This window comes from Poromitra crassiceps (assembly GCF_964638095.1).
Source record: "Poromitra crassiceps genome assembly, chromosome: 26".
In the NCBI taxonomy this organism is placed as follows: Eukaryota; Metazoa; Chordata; class Actinopteri; order Beryciformes; family Melamphaidae; genus Poromitra; species Poromitra crassiceps.
In genome coordinates, this window is record NC_139640.1 from 6,486,069 (window position 1) to 6,506,664 (window position 20,596).

Here is a 20,596-nt window from a genome sequence, read left to right on the forward strand (position 1 = left end):
CAAAAGGGGTCACCGCAAACACCAAAAATGTGGGTGGCCTAACAAAAAAGGCAATAACTCCACATCTGTTTGTTCAATGATCAGAAAACTTGGCAGATATATCAAGGGATATATGTGGATCGTGTCATGAGAACCACAGACATTTTTTTGCGACCTCAGTACCGTTCAGAAAAGGCTTAAACCCCTGTCATGGCCGCTTGCAGCTATACATCCATTTGCTAATTGCTGCCTGACTTTTAATATCTTTGAAACAAAAGGAGATTTTAAAAATCTGAAAAGATCAGTTATAGAGCTTGGTCCACAGATGCTACATAGCGATGTTGGTGGAGATCGGTGAAGCGGGCTAGGAGGAGATGTCAAAAATGTGTTTTCCAAAACTTTCAAAATATCTCAAAAACTTTCCAGGTGGACCCCAAGGCTCCTTGAGGCACATTTGTAGAGCAATGTTAGCTGAACACGTGGACAAAAGTTGCTTGCAATTCGGACAAACGGCGTGGAATTTATGGCCTTTCAAATTTTGAAAATTGTATTTTTTTGAAAAAATTTTTTTTAATTTTTTTAAGTGGATCCTATCAAAAATGGCAAGCTAAGGGAATTGTCAGTACATGGAAAAAAATGTGTGCTTTTGTCAGGAACGTACACATCCATTTGCTAAGCCGCCTGACTAACCTAACCATCAGCCTTGTTAAACCTAGACCAACAACCATTGAATTTCATGATCTCCAAGTGAGAGGTGAGCTTTGCCATCCAGCAGAATAACATGCGACAAGGGTGACATCTAGTGGAGGAAAGTAGTAACACAAGCATACGGAGCCTAATTATGAAGGCTACACGCACAGGTTGTGCAGTATTGGCTATTGCAGTATTTTATTTACTTAGTTGGTGAAATGGTTGCCTCCTACTTTTGAAAACCATAAAAAAAACTTTGCAAACATATAGAGTGAATTTAATTGGATCTAATTTAATTCCACAAAGGTGGAAAATGGTCTCTTCAGTTTCAGCCAGCTGTGTTAACTTGCACTCCTGCTGCAGGTAGATTTTTATTTGTATTTGTTGCAGGTAGAGGTTAGTAGTGTCTTGCTCAACGACACTTGAGGCAGGTATTATTGCCTTAGGGCCTACCAATGAGGGAGCATAAACCTAACTAATTTGGCCATCGCCTATAAAAACAACACAGTAACAATATTATTTAAATATTATTTCAAAGAATAAATAAATCTTAGGGGGGGGGTTAAAACAACAGTGTGCCTGGCAGCTCAAGGGAAGAGCTTATCTTATCTCAGGATGTAGGCTATGCAAATTGACACACGGCTCTAGAGGAAGAGGGGAAGAATGATTTTCCAAGAGGGAGGTGCTAGTCGGAGCCGCCGTGTCAAAGTTACTGTACTTCGCAGCAGAGGCGTTATATAAGTTATTACTTCTATGTGATCAATGGAACACGAAAGGAAACAACTCCTAAGAACGATAAAGGTGAGTTGCGTGTGTGTATTTTGTGGAGATCATTTTATAAACCCAACGGCTTTTGCAGTAGAAATGTTTCCTTGGAGAGACGTGTCTTGTCACCTGTGTCAGGTAGATACTTTAGTCGGTATAGGCTCTATATTATTCGGTGTTACTGTGTTCTAATGTAGAGTGAAATGTTCGCTCCTAACTGCGCTATTTGGGCGTAAAAGCGGCACACAGCCTTCCTTCCTGTTTTGATCAGCTGTCTTTTCCTCTGATTTAACAGAGGCTGGAAAACAGCTGATCAGACTAAACGTCTTATTAGCGGAATAACGTTAACGTACAGGCCATAAGCACGATATTGTTTTAAATTCATTCCCCACGCCAACATGATGCCTTATTTCACGTCTAATCCATTCCAAATGAAAGTTGATAGATTTGACAGGCTTTACCTCACACAATAAGATAACATAACACAAGTTAACACAACATAGGATTAAAGCTGAAATGATCCCAGTGGGGAAAGTGGGTCACTGAAGCAGCAAAACAGGAATATAATACAGCAAAAGCCTTCTAGTTTTTGTCAGTTATAGCTACTGACAAAGCTGACAATGTCAAGTTGTTAAGTTTACTGACTGAAAGTCAAGTGGTAGCTAACTGTTAACTGACAAATGTCAAAAGCATATTAAGTAGAAATGTATGAATGACAAGGGGGAGTGAAATACAGCATTATGAGAGGGTTCAATAATAATAATAATAATAATAATAATAATAATAATTATTATTATTATTATTATGCAACTATGTGAGAATGTATCATCAGTATTAGTATATAAAAGGGAGCTCGGGCTCTGTCTGTTTCTCTGTCTGTCCCACTGATGACATCATCAGTGATGTCATAAATTCACTCACACACACAATGCTATATTTCAGTGATGATGTCACTGATGACATCACTGATGATGTCATCAGTGATGTCATACATAGGCTTTGTGACATCACTGATGATGTCATCAGTGACACACAAACATACACATGAGAGCGACTGAGGGAGAGAGAGACGAGAGGGAGAGAGGGGAGGGAGACAAGAGCGACTGAGGGAGAGAGAGACTGAGGGAGAAGGAGAGAGAGGCGAGAGAGAGAGAGGGGGAGAGAGACTGAGGGAGGAGAAAGAGGGAGACATTGTGCGTGCGCCAATAGGGCAGGCAAGGCCACGCAACAGCGGCAAACCTAGGAATCGAGCCTAGTACTGTAAATGACATCAGATGGACAATCTGTCATTTCTGTGCAGTGCAACCATGAAGATCCCCAGGCAGATGCAGTAAGTGTCCTACGCTGCTGACCTAAGTGCAGAACAGATCGGCCCAGATGCTCCAGGATGGACCTGACATGTCCCAGCCAGAGCTCGGCTTCGGTCCGGCTGGAGCCAGAGAACGAGGAGCTCCAGGAGCTCCGAGTGGACTTCTACAGGAAACTGGGCTACACGTCAGCAGAGGTGAGGGCCGCTCTGAGGAAGCTGGGGCTGAGCACAGACACCAACGCCATGCTGGGAGAGCTGGTGAGGTGCCGGGCCAGCGCCGTCCCTCACCCCACGCCCCATCCCGACAGCGATGAGCGGGGCGGCACAGGCCAGATAGACCCGGTCCTGGCTGCCACGTGGGCCCTCGGACCCCACAGAGTCACACCGCTACCACCGTCATCACAACTGGAGGACAGGAGGGATATGGAGGCCGCACTGAAACCCATCGTCATCGACGGCAGCAATGTGGCCATGAGGTAAACACCGACGGCGAGTGCCACTTAAGTATTTAGTGTGTTTTAGAGAAGTGTTTAGGGTGGAAGAAGATTGAGCCTGGTTGTAGACAGCCATCTTGAACATATTTGTTGATAACCCCCGGCTCAAATACAGAGGCATTCCAATTCCATTGAAGGCTAGGTCATAACATGCAAATCTTCCATGGCTTGTCGTGGCATCGTCTAAATGAGGACAGCAAAAAGACCTGGAACAGGACAAACTACCATCATCACACATCATGACGATGTTCTCATTGAACTCTGAGGCTGAAACGCGCGTTCTCGTAAATTGTCGTGTCCCTTGAGTTTGGCAAAGGGCGTTTACAGCCCTGCCTGTGCATGCTCTGGTTAAGGTCATGGCTTCAGTATGCAAATCTTAAGACGCACACCTCAATGTACACTTCTATGTATGTATGTACCACACCTCCGACACAGCCGGAGGGAAGGTTCAATCAGAGACTATACAAAAACATGTCTGGTGTTAAGGTGGATCAACTGTGCATAATCTGTTCCTTTACCAGGAAGACCTACTCCACCTCTATGTGACATGATCAACAAATCTTGAATTTATGTAGAAATGTTATTGTTGTAATTATGCTTTGACAAAACTAGGCATCTCACACGCGCTCAATTCCTAGGCTCGCCCGCTGCGCGGCCTTGCCCGCCCTGCAGCTTGCATATGCAGCTCTCTCCCTCTCTCTCCCTCTTCGTCAGTCTCTCTCCCCCTCTCTCTCTCCCTCTCCTCACTCTCCCTCAGTCTCTCTCATGTGTGTGTCACTGATGACATCATCAGTGATGTCACAATGATGTCACAATGCCTATGTATGACATCACTGAGTGACATCATCAGTGATGTCATCAGTGACATCACCACTGAACTATAGCCTCAGCCTTAGGGCAATCAGCCTTAGGCCAATTAGGGCAATTAATCTGCCCTAATTAAAAAATCTGGCTCCGTCAGGTCACCCGCACGGGTGCTCTTTACACCCCCTGAAAGTTTCAGCCCAATCGCACGCAAAACGGCAGAGCTGTGGCCAGACAAAATTCTTGAAACAAACAGACAGACAGACAGACAGACAGACAGACAGAGTCCACATTGCCAAATCATCATCATCATCAGTCAGTATATAAATGGGAGCTAGGGCTCTGTTTGTTTCTCTGTCTGTCCCATGTCCCACTGCGATGTCATGAATCCCACTGTGACATCATCAGTGATGTCATAAATCCCAGTGAGGTGTGACATCATCAGTGATGTCATAAATCCCACTGTGACATCATCAGTGATCAGTGATGATGTCACAAAAAAGAAGTGGGAGTCTGGCTTCGGACCCCGCGTCTTCTCAGCCATGGACAGCTGTATGTTAGCAGCTCCAGGACAGGTGATCCAGCATCCCTGAAGTATGCCATCAAGGAGCAACCATGCGTATGCGAGCTGCAGGGCCAGCTGGGCGAGCTGCAGGGCGGGCGAGGCCGTGTAGCGGGCGAGCCTAGGAATCGAGCGCACGTAGCGCGTGAGATGCCTAGTTTATATATATATACATATATACAGTATATAGATAGATAGATAGATAGATTCTTTAGATTTTGGTTTGTTGTTTGAAAGTTCCACTACTAGTGTGAGTGTTGTGAAATGGTTAACTTCCAGGATGTGTGGATAGCTTTTCAACTCAGCACTATGACTCATTTACCGTAATCCCTCTTCATTTGTTCTCTCTCCCCCGCTGCTCTGCTCCCTCAGTCACGGCAACAAGGAAGTGTTCTCCTGCCGAGGCATCCAGCTGGCAGTCAGCTTCTTCCTGGACAGAGGTCACTCCACCATTACTGTGTTTGTCCCCACGTGGCGCAAGGAGCAGCCCAGACCTGACGCCCCCATCAGAGGTGAGGACTGAGCACCAAGATGCTTATCATTCTTAGCACAATGGAGTTTTAAGTCAAGTCAAGTCAAGTTTATTTGTATTGCACATTTCATACACGGAGGCAATTCAAAGTGCTTCACATAAAATGGATGACAGGAAAATAAAAGAAGAGAATAAAATGGACATTTAAAAGCATCACAAAAAAAAAAAAAAGAGTATAAAAAGTGCATTAAGCAACAGGCGCAGCAGTTGCAAAAAGAGCTAAAAACGTATAGAGGACTCATTGGGTTTGCATAATAGAATAAATCAATTGATCTATATTGAGTCCCCCGACATCATGACTATAAACATGACTACACACACATAAAACTCAGGTCTGGGTACGGTGTCCTCTTTTCCTCTATACTGCAGTTTCGACGCCAAGCATACCCCCGCTTGTACCTTGCGTCATCTGTTGCCCGTCGACAAACAGGCCGTTTTTTTTTCTCTAAACCTTGCTTAAAACGAGTACGGCTCTAGTAAGCTCCCCTTACGCGTGCGTCCCTCCTGACGCATCACCTCACCCTCTTGTGAGTATATCTTATATATTATGTATATATTATTAGTCATATACAAACATTCATCAGAGGCAGAAATTATCTGATTGGCTGGGGGAGAGAGAGCCCCTGTGATAGACGTGATAGACAGATGGTTCATCCAATCACCTGCCAGGTATTTTTTTTGAAAGTGCCTGCCTTTTGAAACGGTTTCCACGAGTGACCCGTTCCCAGATGGTTATGTGAAAACAAACTGTCTGGCAGCGTCAGGTGACCTTTCAGCACCTTGCTTTATGATCTTGGAAAGTCAGCAGGTTGGCTAATGAGCTCACCTGGATGGACAGGTGAAGCTGTCCCCCAAATGCTGCTGCTATTCACGAGTTTCCTGGTGAGACCGTGGGCGCTTCCATGACACCCTCCTCCCTCCCTGTTTCCAGCTGCCGGTTGTCTGTTTCCGCCCAGGACCGTTCATAGCGAAAGAGACTGAAAATAATCATAATTATAGCTGCTGCGCAGCAATGGGTCGTGGCCGGGCAAGTCTCAAGGCTTTGAGCCTTGAGCCTTGAGCCTTGAAATCAGCTCAGAAGTGTCAAGTGTCAATACAAGAAGGAAGGTTGGCCATAATGACAATGAATCAGCACTTCCTGCCGCCCTTCAAAATAAAACAATTTAGAAGGTACAGGTACTGAATGCTGCTATAGCGCCCCCTAAAGGCGAAATGACACAATATTTATCCTATAGGCTCAGAGTACATCCTTCCACACCTGGACCAAGGTTGGTTAGGATTGCACGTTGTGTTCTAGAGTTATGGTGATTCTTGTGAAATTGGCCCCACCCACAGTCGAGTTTGGAAGTCGATTATATCGCAACGGTGTGCTTTTTTCAAATACCACGAAACAGTGTTGTGCAGGACACTCATCACATGATGTGTGCTTTGGTTTGGTGAAGACTGGACAAAATTTCAAGGGGGAATCGCAAAAAAACTGTTTTGGACCAAATTCAAAATGGCGGAAAATCTAGTCAGACGGAAATGGGCGTGGCCTAGATTAGTAGATGCGGAAGGACCCAAGGAATCCAGGGAAAAAAGAAGTTTGATGATAGACCATACGGTTCAGAAGTTATGGACCAGAATGTAAAGAGGGCTGTTATAGCTCCACCATCTGCTCAATTTGTGTAATTCTTTCGTGTAGAATAAAAGGCCCCTCTGTGCACCTCCCTACCAAGTTTCGTAGCTGTAGCTGTTATGGTTTCTGAATTACAGCTAATTTACTGCAAGATTTTTCGAAACCCCATGCAAGTCAATGGGGAAAAAAAATATTATGACATCACAATTGCTCGAGTGACATCAGTGATGGCATCACAATTGCTTGACTGACTGATGACATCATAAATACAACCTAATTGCCAAAGGTAATTAAGGTAATTAGGCTATACACGGGGCCAGAATTCAACGTTTTGATGCACTGTGGGCTCAATTTTTGACCGATCAAAAAATCTGGTTTGATACTTTTGTGTAGAACAGTTTAACGATGCAGATACTGAAGTTTGGTGTCGTTTGAAGAAAAAATGTGGGAGGAGTAGGGTTTAATTCGTTTTTGCAGTTTTTGCAGTTTTGCGGCCTTTAGACTTCATAATTGGCCATAGGTTGCATTGTACAAAAGCTTCCCCTCATTTAGGCGCACATTTCGGTGAAAGTTGCAAAGCCGTAGCACGTACGCCTGATTTTTTATGAATTTTTTAAGTTTTAAACTTTAGACGGTTGCTGTAGTGCCACCGTTAGGACTATTGGCCCCAAATTTGTGTCAAAGACGTTTGGCATGGGACTGGACCTTTGTGCAAAGTTTGGTTAGTTTTCATCCATGGGAAGTCGAACTTCCCGGGAGGATGAAGAATAATGGCAAATACAAGAAGTGGCCTGGCCGCTTCGCTGGCCCGGCCACTAATAATTGTTGTGACTTTGTACCTACCTATGTCTTGTAATGGAGCCCCCCAGCACAATAATTTCACACGTGCATAATTGTACAACAGAGTGACAATATCTTGAATCGAAAGAGAGAGACCGCTAAAGCTACGTTCAATGACCAAATAATAAGAGTTCCGGTTTGGACGTTTAGCCTTCAAAACAAAAGCGGCCGCTCTGCAACCACATACTATTTCTTAGCCATTTCGGCTAAAATAAGCCCGTACAGTACGAGTGAATTGACATTCACCTCGTTTTTGTAAAATATCGCCGCTATGCAACCACACAACGTTACTATTTTTAGCCATTTCGGATCAAATAAGCCAAATGTTCCCACTCTTTGACAGCGGCGCGCACCTACTTGCTAGTGAAAAAAATGTAAACAGGAAGTCGACAACTGGCAACCGCTGAGAATCATGGGAAACGTAGGTCCAGGAATAAGGTGAATACACAGCTATACATGTGTTTATGGTGTAGCGGTGTGACACTGGAGCTGCAATCATATTTTCTTATTTGCTATAATTACACACAATGGGTTTAATTAATGTAATGTAATATCATCTTTTTCTACGTTCTCAGTGAGGCAAAACGATTGAGCCCACGCCAAAGGCATTTGGCAACAGTAGAGGGTGTGAAACAGAGGTTTACTCAATTGGATACTAAAGTTAAGTTTATATATGGCCCAAGTCATTAGCATGTGTAATATGTACATTACAACATAGGTCAGGAAATTAGCTCAATATTTGCTATACCTGTTTCCATGTTTGTATGGCATTCTTACCAAGTCTCTGCCAGCCGCATATAATGAAGCTCTGTGCTGTATCTGTGTTGACATTAGTTGCAGCTGAGTCCTCGGGGGTTGTGAGCGCTCTTAAAAATTTACATTAATATGATGGGTTTCACCTACAGCACCTCCTCACCAAATCAATTCATTCATTCATTCATTCATTCATTCATTCATTCATTCATTAAGTAGAGAAGCAACCCTCTATTCACTCTTCATGCATCCATGATTTCCAGTGTTGGGCAAGTTACTTTCAAAATGTAATATACTACATATTACTAGTTACTTTGATTTGAAAGTAATACGTTACTTTACAATATTACTGTCTGTGTAGAGTAACTCGTTACTTATTACACTACTTTTGCATTACTTTTACCAAAACAACAGCAGCAGCAGAATGACATTGCCGCCCCGTCAGTGTAAATAATCCAAAATTCAACATTTTCTTCTTTTCCTTTGTTATTGTCATCTGTAGCGGTTATTTGCATAAAGACACACAGTTTGATTAGGAAATGATTATATCTTTTTTAAATAGGTGCTTTGATTTAATACAATGTAACTCAATTTGTAACTTGAGTTACTTGACAAAGTAACTGGTATAATATGACTGAAATCCTATAAGTAATAAGTTATATTACTGAGTTACTGCTAAAAGTAATATATTACATGTAATATGTTACTTTTGTAATGAGTTACCCCCAACACTGCTCCTCACCAAATCAATTAATTCATTCATTCATGAAGTAGAGAAGCAACCCTCTATTCACTCTTCATGCATCCATGATTTCCAGTGTTGGGCAAGTTACTTTCAAAATGTAATATACTACATATTACTAGTTACTTTGATTTGAAAGTAATACGTTACTTTACAATATTACTTTCTGTGTAGAGTAACGCGTTACTTATTACACTACTTTTGCATTACTTTTACCAAAACAACAGCAGCAGCAGAATGACATCGCCGCCCCGTCAGTGTAAATAATCCAAAATTCAACATTTTATTCTTTTTTTCTTTGTTATTGTCATCTGTAGCGGTTATTTGCATAAAGACACACAGTTTGATTAGGAAATGATTATATCTTTTTTAAATAGGTGCTTTGATTTAATACAATGTAACTCAATTTGTAACTTGAGTTACTTGACAAAGTAACTGGTATAATATTACTGAAATCCTATAAGTAATAAGTTATATTACTGAGTTACTGCTAAAAGTCAAGTCAAGTCAAGTTTATTTGTATAGCACATTTCATACACAGAGGCAAGTGCTTCACATAAAATGGTTGACATGAAAATAAAAGAAAAGAAGAGAGTAAAATGGACATTTAAAAGCATCACAACAAAACTTAAAAAAAAAAAAAAAGTAATATATTACATGTAATATGTTACTTTTGTAATGAGTTACCCCCAACACTGCTCCTCACCAAATCAATTCATTCATTCATTCATTAAGTAGAGAAGCAACCCTCTATTCACTCTTCATGCGTCCATGATTTCGAGGTATTCATGCTAACGTGAACTAGCCGTGCCCCTCTGACAAACGGCAGTGGGTAGGCCCATCCTTTAGAAAGCTGATGCATCATCGTCTTGTGCCTGTGGCTCCTTTAGTAACTCTAAAGTCTGGGTGGAGTTAGTAATCCACGGGTTCTATTTTCAATCCTCGCACAAGGAAGTAAAAAGAGCCCTGTAGTGTGTGTAGTCAGTCCTGGGAATTCCCCCAGCAGGAAGTACAGCTGTGTTTTTGTTCCACACCTAGTTGACTTGTGTATTTAACTTGCTGACAGTGAAGCATGGCCAGAGGTTAAGTAGGACAGTCACCCTGAAGAGGAGAAGAAGCACTTTGTGAGAGCCTGTGAACAATGCTTTGTTTTGGAATGAATCGAGCCGTACATACAGTATGTCTGGCTTTCATGTAACCTATAGCCTCCTGTTTATCCATGCTAGGGGTGGGAATCACCAGATGCCCACCCGATACGATACTAAAACGATACTTGAGTCACGATACGATAGTATTGCGATATCGCCGATATTGCGATATATTGAATATTGCGATATATTGAATATTGCGATATTTCGATATATTGTCTAACTCCTTTTCCTACCTTTTCCTTGACCTCACCGGAAGTAAAACATGCAGTGTTTTTTTTGTTTTGTTTTGTTTTTGCCCCACACGTAGGCTACATTATTAAGCTTCTCTGGACTCAATACGCCACTGCAGGCGCGGACTGCAACATCGGGCGCTTCGGGCGGATGCCCGGTGGCCTGGCATGGCATGGCCTGCAAAAAAAAAAAAAAACATTTAAATATCGCGATACTTGGCGTCCAAATATCGATACAATATCGTCAGGCAAAATATCGCGATACTATGGTGTATCGATTCCCCCCCCCCCACCCCTAATCCATACCCATTTCAATAGTGCACTTCATTTGAATTGTCGTCTTTTTAAAACAGTGTGTGCACACTCACACACACACACACACACACACACACACACACACACACACACACACACACACACACACAGGTGTATGCATTATGTTTGCATTAATTAAATAGGTGTAGTAATCTGATATGATGTACAGACTAAATATAGCAATTGTTGTGGTGTTTGTAATGGTGATGTAATTAATGCCTTGGCTAGCTTCATTTGCTCTCTGTGATTGATTTGCTGGCTCTCTGGATGTGTTGTTGTCACTATGCATGTTTCCATAAGCCTTGTTGTTGTCTTTGTAGTGTGAATGTTTGGCGGTTTAGTAATGCTCAAGGTTTATGCCATCTTATCCAATCACTTTACATCATACAAGCTGCGTTGAAATGAAACCAGGTTGTCCCGCCCGTTGCTCCACCCCCTCTGCTGATCTGGAGAGACCTGTAGACTAGCAGTGTTGGCCAAGTTACTTTCAAAATGTAATATACTACATATTACTACCATAGTTACTTTCATTTGAAAGTAATAAGTTACTTTACAATATTACTTTCTGTGTAGAGTAACTCGTTACTTATTACACTACTTTTGCATTACTTTCACCAAAATAACAGCAGCAGCAGAATGACATCGCCGCCCCGGAACCATCCCGATAAATAATGTCAACCGCCTTGAAGTCAGTGTAAACCGCCCAAAATTCTAAATGTTATTCTTTTGCTTTGTTATTGTCATCTATAGTGGTTATTTGCATAAAAACACACAGTTTGATTAGGAAATGATTGCATCTTTTTTGTGCTTTGATTTAATAAAATAATAAAAAAAATATAAAAAAAATAAAAAAATAAAAATAAAAAAAAAATAAACTAACCTTAACTAAACTTGTACCACTGTTCCTTCAGAAGTTGTAGTTGTCATAGACTGTGTTGCATAGTTGATTGCTCTATTGCTGACAAAATGCGTTATTGTAAGTCGCTTTGGATAAAAGCGTCTGCCAAATGACGTAATGTAATGTAATGTAATGTAATGTAAAATGTAACTCAATTTGTAAGTTGAGTTACTTGACAAAGTAACTGGTATAATGTTACTGAAATCCTATAAGTAATATGTTATATTACTGAGTTACTGCTAAAAGTATAATATATTACATGTAATACATTACTTTTGTAATGAGTTACCCCCAACACTGTAGACTAGCACATGCTTCCTCCAATACATGTGCAGTTGCCAACCAGTTCTTGACAGCGATTAGTTTCACTGGCAGGACGTAGCGCGTGGAAGGATCACACTATTCCCATCAGTTCCCCTCCCCCCACCGACCAGAAGGGGCGCTATAGTGCAGCGACCAGGACACACACTCTTATTCCGGCTTTGGGCTTCCCACCCGCAGACACGGCCAATTGTGCCTGTATGGACTCCCGACCAAGCCGGAGGTAACACGGGGGCTCGAACCCGCGACCCTCGTATTGGTAGGCAGGGAATCTACCGCTGCACTACTCGGACATCGTTTTTCTTAGCAAAGATTCTTATTGTTAAATACAGTAAATACATTGTAAAAAAAAAAAAAAAATCTAATAACAATAACATATAATTTTTAAATACTGTAAGAAAAATGTATTTCCTTTACACTATCTTTCCATATAATTTGATCCTTTCAGATCAACATGTCCTGATGGAGCTTGAGAAAAGGAAGATAGTGGTCTTCACTCCGTCGCGTCGGGTCGGGGGTAAGCGGGTGGTCTGCTACGACGACCGCTTCATCGTCAAGCTGGCGTACGAGTCGGACGGCGTGATCGTCTCCAACGACACCTACCGCGACCTCCAAGGAGAGAGGCCCGAGTGGAAGAGATGCATCGAAGAGAGGCTCCTGATGTACTCCTTTGTGAATGACAAGTAAGCAGTGTTGGGTGTAACTCATTACAAAAGTAACATATTACATGTAATATATTACTTTTAGCAGTAACTCAGTAATATAACTTATTACTTATAGGATTTCAGTAATATTATACCAGTTACTTTGTCAACTAACTCAAGTTACAAATTGAGTTACATTTGATTAAATCAAAGCACATATTTAAAAAAGACAATCATTTCCTAATCAAACTGTGTGTTTTTATGCAAATAACCACTATAGATGACAATAAGAAAGGAAAATAATAACATTTAGAATTTTGGATTGTTTACACTGATTTCAAGGTGGTTGAAATTATTTTTCGGGATGGTTCCGGGGCGGCGATGTCATTCTGCTGCTGCTGTTATTTTGGTGAAAGTAATGCAAAAGTAGTGTAATAGGTAATGAGTTACTCTACACAGAAAGTAATATTGTAAAGTAACGTATTACTTTCAAATTAAAGTAACTAGTAATATGTAGTATATTACATTTTGAAAGTAACTTGCCCAACACTGCAAGTAAGCAGTTGGGGCCTGTTCCGGCCGTGAATGCTGGTTAATGTGCAACTTGGTTCCAGAGGGCATATTGCGATGGTGTCTGTCTAGAGAGGGGATAATCTGGCAAAAGCAACTGCAAGTCTGGTCACTCAGTCACGGTCACGGATCAGTCACTGCTGTTTTCTCTGCAGGTTTATGCCCCCAGATGATCCCCTGGGTCGCCACGGCCCCAGTCTGGACAACTTCCTCAGGAAAAAGCCTCTGCCTGCAGAGCAAAGGAGACAGCCTTGTCCTTATGGTGAGATACGATTAGCACTAGAAGCTCCAATTCCTGTCTGCAAATCAGAATGAAAGAGGAACCATTCTACCACATTAGTGTTACTACAGAGGCAGTGTCAGGCTTTAGTGTTACTACAGAGGCAGTGTCAGGCTTTAGTGTTACTACAGAGGCAGTGTCAGGCTTTTCACAGTTTCAGATGTTTTGGACAAGGAAGGAATGTGGTTGCAAAATGAGATGACATATAACTTTCATTTTTTTTCATGAGGGCTTCTGGGTCTCTCTCTCTCTCTCTCTCTCTCTCTCTCTCTCTTTCTCTAAAAAAAACAACTTTACCACTATTCTTTCAGAAGTTGTAGCCGTCATTAGGGCTGGGTTAAAAAAAAAATCGATTCTCCGATTTTTAATCGATTTTTATTTTAATCCTTTGATATCGATTCATATGTCCAGAGATCGATTTTGTTATTAAATCTTTTATTCCATTTTTTTTTTTTTTTTATAAACATAGGCTATAATATTATAGGCTGTGTGTGGTAGTTGAAACATAGGTTCAAGTTGACGTTTATGTTTGTAGTTGAAACAAAAACATAAATACTGTAGGCTACATAAATGGAAATGTTTGATCATTAATATCTACTTTTAGAAATTATATAGGCTGAAATCAAATCACTGTGCATAATTGTGAAAGTGTCTTTATTGACAGATGAAAAGGCTGTTATTTACCCTTTGTCACCACCTGGTGAGTAAATATATGTGTAACTAAAACCATTAAAATTGACAACCGTTCCGCAACTTTTTCCCCCCATGTATCTACTTGGCGCAAAAAAGGTTGGGAACCCCTGTGTTACATAACTGGACAATTATGTAATTCAGGTTACAGCTAAAAAAACATGTTTTAGTATCACTAACCAAATCGATATTGAAATTAATCGAATCGGAATCGAATCGAATCGAATCGGGATTAATCGATTGGGAACCTTGTGAATCGGAATCGAATCGTTTCTTGAAATTTGAACCAATACCCAGCCCTAGCTGTCAAAGATTGTGTTGCATAGTTGATTTATCTATTGTTGACAAAAATGTGTTATCGTAAGTGGCTTTGGATAAAACTGTCTGCCAAATGACGTAATAATGTAATGTAATGTAGTGCAGTGGTAGATAATAATGTAATGTAATGTAGTGCAGTGGTAGATTCCCTGCCTACCAACACGAGGGTCGTGGGTGCGAGCCCCTGTGTTACCTCTGGCTTTGTCGGGCGTCCATGCAGGCACAATTGGCCGTGTCTGCGGGTGGGAACCCGGATTAAGAGTATGTCGTGTCATGGTTGCTGCACTATAGTGCCTCATCTGGTCGGTCATGGCACCTGTCCGGGGGGGGGGGGGGGGGGGACTGTTTTGCACTGCACATGTATTGGAGGAAGCATGTACTAGTCTACAACTCTCCCCAGATCGGCAGAGGGGGTGGAGCAATGACCGGGTCAGCAGCAGGGGTAATGGGGGAGCTGCTGGGGAATCTGAATAAATAAATAAATAACTGTGATCAAAAATAAGAATAAGAATTTATTCCGTTTCTTTTTTTGTTTTACTCAGACAAAAAGTGCACTTACGGCATCAAATGTAAGTTCTACCATCCAGAGCGAGCCAACCAGTCCTACCTCTCCTTGGCTGATGAACTGAGGGAGAAAGCCCGGATATCCACTATAAAGGAGGAGCGAAATTCCAGATTGTCACAACAACGAGAGGCTCAATCTGATCTTATGCCCACTCATAACACCTATTCCCATTCTCTGGAGTATGACATGGAGCACAGGCTGTCCCTAGACCAGCGCAGTTCTCTACATCCTGGTCAGGTTAGTGAGAATACACTGCTGTACTGGGATGGACCCAGCAGAACCGCTCAGAATCCCACTCCTGGTTCCAAAGCAGGAGGTCAGAAGGAGTGGCTCGGGCCACACTCCGTGTCCGATCAGCCCTACGCCAGCATCTCCCACGAGTGCCTGGACTCTGGCCTCGGCTCCTATGAGAGCCAGTATTCTGACATCTCCCACAGCCTCAGCAGCTCAGCAGCCCACAGGTCCAGAGCCCAGCAGCACGCCGCCCCCATTGGGTCCAGACCCCCTGAGAGGAACAACGCTGCCCCACCTTGTAGCTGCTGCTCCCCTGCGGCGACCCCTACAGGTCACCAGCAGCATCGCAGTAACTCCAACCTGGACCCCCACCGCCAACCCCGATATGACACGTACACCCCTCACATGTACCCCCCCAGTGCACCGCACCACTACAGCCTCCCCAGTCACCTCCAGTATAGCGACCCCCACCATCAGCAACCGAAATACTGGTCGGATCCCTTCCAGGCGCTGCCCCAGGCCAGGACGTCCCATAGTCTCCCCGGTTCTAGCCATACCTCGCCCCCCCACAGCCCCCGCTGCTCCTACAGGGACCACCAGTACCGTTCCTCCTGGGCCCAAGCACAGCCGTCCTCCACCGCCTTTGACCCGGAGAGGTTGGAACTCCGCAAGAAACTGCACGCCATCTTCAACCCCCATCAGGTGGACGCAGTCATGGAGATGTTCCCGCATTTGACGAACGCTGAGAAACTGGCTGCAAAGATCCTCAACCATAAGGCTCAGGGCGGGCTATTCTGATGCTCCTTATTTACTACTATCTGGATAGTAGCCTTGTGTCCTCTTCTAGCAGAATGAATAAGATGCTTCTGTAGACACCTCAGTTGTATCCGGTGTCAAAATTCTGTCGTGTCTAATGTCTTAGCCAACAAGGAATCTCTTTTGAGAAGCTTATTTAGTCTGTATAGTGGAATGGTTTGAATTACAAATAGCCTAGAATGGATATTTTGTTTTGCGAAAAGGGAAATTCCCTCAAATCATTCCACTGTACTGTATAATGTGCCTTTATGGATACAGTATATAATCCTGATTTAGCGTCTCTGTTGATGAACGGTTCAGATGTATGAATCGGCTGAGAATTGTATGCATTTGTATGACATTTTAGTCAAACGTGATCTTGTCATCTATCTTTTGGATGAAAAGTGCCTCTAGACTGAAACAGCTGTGACTGAGTTTTCTAGAGTTTTGACTGTTGATGCATATTGTGTCACATTAGTATTTTATTCTTCGTCCAAAATTAAGTTCTCATTCAATAAGGTGTCACTTTTTTCTTATTAGCTACATAGTAGTTGTGTGAAATATTGCAGCACTTGCTTTCCCACAATATACAGTCTCTCTATATAAGATGAAGCTAGTATGCTATATTTCAGGAGCAATGTTTGATTCTTAATTTCCTAACCAATGCATTCATTCAGTTAATATAAACCCACTAGGCTAGGGGATCCTAACCAAAACAATCCTCTACCAACAGTATTTAAATGTCAAACTAACCAGGAACCTGAGAAGAGAAACAGAACCAGATAGGAATTTATATGAATTCTTACGTGCTGTAAATGCAATCAGTTGTCATGGAGCTAAGAATAACTACACCGGTTACTGTGTGATTGAAGATTGGATCAATACAACAGACTTTTCCAAATCTGTCTCTGTTTTACTGGACTGTCTGCCCAGTAGATTCCCAAGTGCCTCAGTAGTGGCCCAAGATGAGGAAAAAAGGAAGTTAGTTCTCGTGATGTAAATGCAGGTGAACATGCACTGTATGTACTGCACATGTATGTGGTGAATCATGAGAATAGAAATAAAAAGTTTGCCTCAAGTTTCATATTCTGTGTATGAATTAGACATAGATCATTACACCGGTATACAGCTCTTCAGTTAGACATAGATATGCTATATAAATATAGCATTGATTGATTACAGCTTTTCAGTAGCACCACTTTTGTGTTTAGTACATCAGCGTAACATAACCTTCACTGACTCATCTACTTATTCTTCCAGGTTGATCAAGAACAGAATGACATAATAGTCTTTTATCTAGTGAATGAATGAATGAATGTTTATTTCGAACATTAACATAAAAGACAATATAAAAAATAAGTATAATAATAATACACAATACATTAAAAACATTTTAAAACAAAAAAAAGGAAAAAACAATGTACAATATTAATCATAATTGCAATAAAAATAGCAGTATTTGTTCGAAAAGGAGTAGGAATGAAGCCTCTGCTTATCTGGTCCTACCCCTATTTAATTCAAAAATAAACTTAAATCAACGGCATTATGTGATGCTCTTACTGTACAATATTGCCTAAATTCCCTTCCCGCTCTATTCTGGAAAAGAGGTCAAAACGCACTACGCACCCTTTTTCTCAAAAGTCAGGGATAGCCCAAGGGTTTCAAAACACTGGAGTTTTCTACGCTAAAACTCATATTGCAAGCTTGAACAAATCAGCAACTTTTTTTGTGTGTGTTCCAGGTATCGAAGGGAAAAGGTCAGTCGTGTGTGTGTGTGTTTGTGTTTGTGTGTGTGTGTGTGTGTGTGTGTGTGTGTGTGCGTGCGCGTGCGTGCGTGCATGTTTGTGTGTGTGTGTGTTGTGCTGCTAGCTTCACTGCATGGTCAGACCACCATGATTTCTTAAACCATCTTAGTGGCTATCCTGGAGTCATGCGTTGAATGGACAGTCTTAATTTTCTCAAAGGCCGTTTTACTTTACTTTACTTTATTGATTAGTTGGAGGACAGGACAGTGCACATTAATAAAACAGTTTACACATATAGAATCATCCCTACATGTCAACAGTAAATGTGCCGGGATTAGCCGAAGCTAGTTTTCACCCGCAGTCCTCGGGACATAAAGAACTAACAACTACAAGGTAACTACAGGAATAAAAACAATACGGGAATAAAAGCAATATAATAAAATAAAAATGCACAAGGGATAACAATACATACACAGGATAAAAAACAATATTTGACTATGTGACATCACTGACGATGTCACTGATGATATTATCGATGGTGTACTGGAATTCGAATGTCTCGGGTCCCTAGAGTTTTTGTGACGTCAAAGAAAGGGTCACGAGCCAAAAAAGGTTTGGAACCCCTGAAGTAATGCAATCCTTTTGACATCAGAGACATTGCAACACTCCTACCCACTCATGAGATGATGCAAGTGGACAGTTAGCTTTTGTAGTTTCCCATGCTTGAAAATGAAATGCTTGAAACATGGTTGTTATAGCACGCTGTCTTGCCGATTGGTAGGCTATAAGGTAGTATTGAGAATAACTTAACGTGTCTTTGTTTGTTGTTGTTGTATACTTCATTTGTTACTCCCTAGTTATAGTAACCGAGGAGTTGCTCAACGTTGCCTACGTGTTAACCACTGTTTTGCAATCAACAGGAACATTTCCATATTTCCCAAACACGCCCGAAACGATGACGTTATCTTTGAGAAGTGATTTGTCTCCCAGAGTTGGCAAACGTTGTCGAAATCCTTCACGCCTCGCGTCGAGTCAAACGTTGTCGAAATCCTTCACGCCTCGCGTCGAGTCAAACGTTGTCGAAATCCTTCACGCCTCGCGTCGAGTCAAACGTTGTCGAAATCCTTCACGCCTCGCGTCGAGTCAAACGCTGTCAGCGACAAGGCAGACAGATCCCGTCACGATGTGACCTTTGCAGAATGATACATTATGGTATGTTTTGGCAGACGTGGAATATGAAGACGTGCTGAAATGCTCGAGATGCATTGATGTAGGTCTTTGGTGAGGAGTGAAAACGCCTTCAGGCAAAAACAAGCTGAGATCTGATTGAGTGCCACTCAAGACAGACAGTCCCTTTGCTTACTTTGCTCAAGAGGTCCTTGAGGCTTAAATTTTACATTTCCATTTTTTTCCTTTCAAATTTTCATCTTTTGCTTGCAATTCAGCGAGGACTTCTTTGCTTGGAAAATGCAGTCTCTGCTTTTTGAGTAGACTAACACCACATGTTAAAGGGATACTCCACTTTTTCGGGAGTTTAGCTCATTTGCCACCCCCCCACATAACCAAGATACACCATGGCTTACCGGCACTGTCCGCTCAGTTTACAGTGAGCTACAGTCGTGAAGTTAGTTAGTATCGCCATAGAATGGAGGCTAATGGTACAGCTGTTAAAAATCTGCCAAAACACACATTTCATGGCGCCAAAATACATGTTGTGCTTCGGGTACTCACCACACGATGAAATATTAATCCAAAATGCACATAATCTGTCTTTTTAGAAGGAAAAGAGGTAGCCGGCACTACTTTCCAAACATGGCCGCCGACATCTTTTCCTTCCAAAAAGACACATTATGTGTCATTTTGGATTAATATTTCATCGTGTGGTGAGTACCCGAAGCACAACATGTATTTTGGCGCCGTGAGATGTGTGTTTTGGCAGATTTTTAACAGCTGTACCATTAGCCTCCATTCTATGGCGATAATTACTAACTTCACGACTGTAGCTCACTGTAAACTGAGCGGACAGTGCCGGTAAGGCATGGTGTATCTTGGTTGTGTGGGGGGGATGTGGCAAATGAGCTAAACTTCCAAAAAGTGGAGTATCCCTTTAAGTAATTATTATTTGCTAGTCTAATACTGTCTCTCCGAGCCTCACACAAAGAGAGAAGAACATTGTTGTTGTTTACTTTATTGTGAATAACACTTTGATTTATGTCTGCACACATTATTATGGTATTTGCCTTGATATGAGATTTATCCCAGGGTCACTGCAATTCAGTCAAACACTTCAGATCATGACTAAAACGGACATTTTGCATTCAGTCAATCCAGTCTGTTGAATTTTCCATACATCCATATGGGGCAGTTCTACCAGATAGGTCGTTGTCATTCCCAGGCCATGGTACAAGGGCACCATAGCCACGCCTGCTGCATAGATAGGACAGGAGCACAATAAGTAAGAAGAATTGAATACGATGGAACATGGTTGGAGTCAACTCAAAATCACATTTGATTTCACATTTGTTTCACAAATCTACATTGTACAGTGCATTACTACTGGCGGTATTGTGAATTATTTGTGAACACAATACCGCCCCATCTGGTGGAGTCAGGTTACTAAACTCCTGCCTGAAAGGACAATACACACAGAAAGTCCCTGTACACGTGGGCTGTACTGTACTGTACTGTACTGTACTGTAGGCTATGTGCTCACTGTATCACACTACATGGGTTTGTGAAGATAAAACTAGAT

General features: G+C 42.0%; 1 protein-coding gene across 1 annotated transcript; it reads left to right on the forward strand.

Moving 5' to 3' along the window:
- Nucleotides 1-1,410: 1,410 nt before the first annotated feature.
- On the forward strand, nucleotides 1,411-17,160 carry LOC310798746 (endoribonuclease ZC3H12A-like). Its single transcript, XM_083661301.1, has 6 exons — nucleotides 1,411-1,470; nucleotides 2,735-3,219; nucleotides 4,976-5,115; nucleotides 12,452-12,686; nucleotides 13,373-13,479; nucleotides 15,048-17,160. The coding sequence occupies exons 2-6, from the start codon at nucleotides 2,822-2,824 to the stop codon at nucleotides 16,100-16,102; spliced, it is 1,935 nt and encodes a 644-aa protein (XP_083517427.1). The 5' UTR covers nucleotides 1,411-1,470; nucleotides 2,735-2,821; the 3' UTR covers nucleotides 16,103-17,160.
- Nucleotides 17,161-20,596: the final 3,436 nt, after the last annotated feature.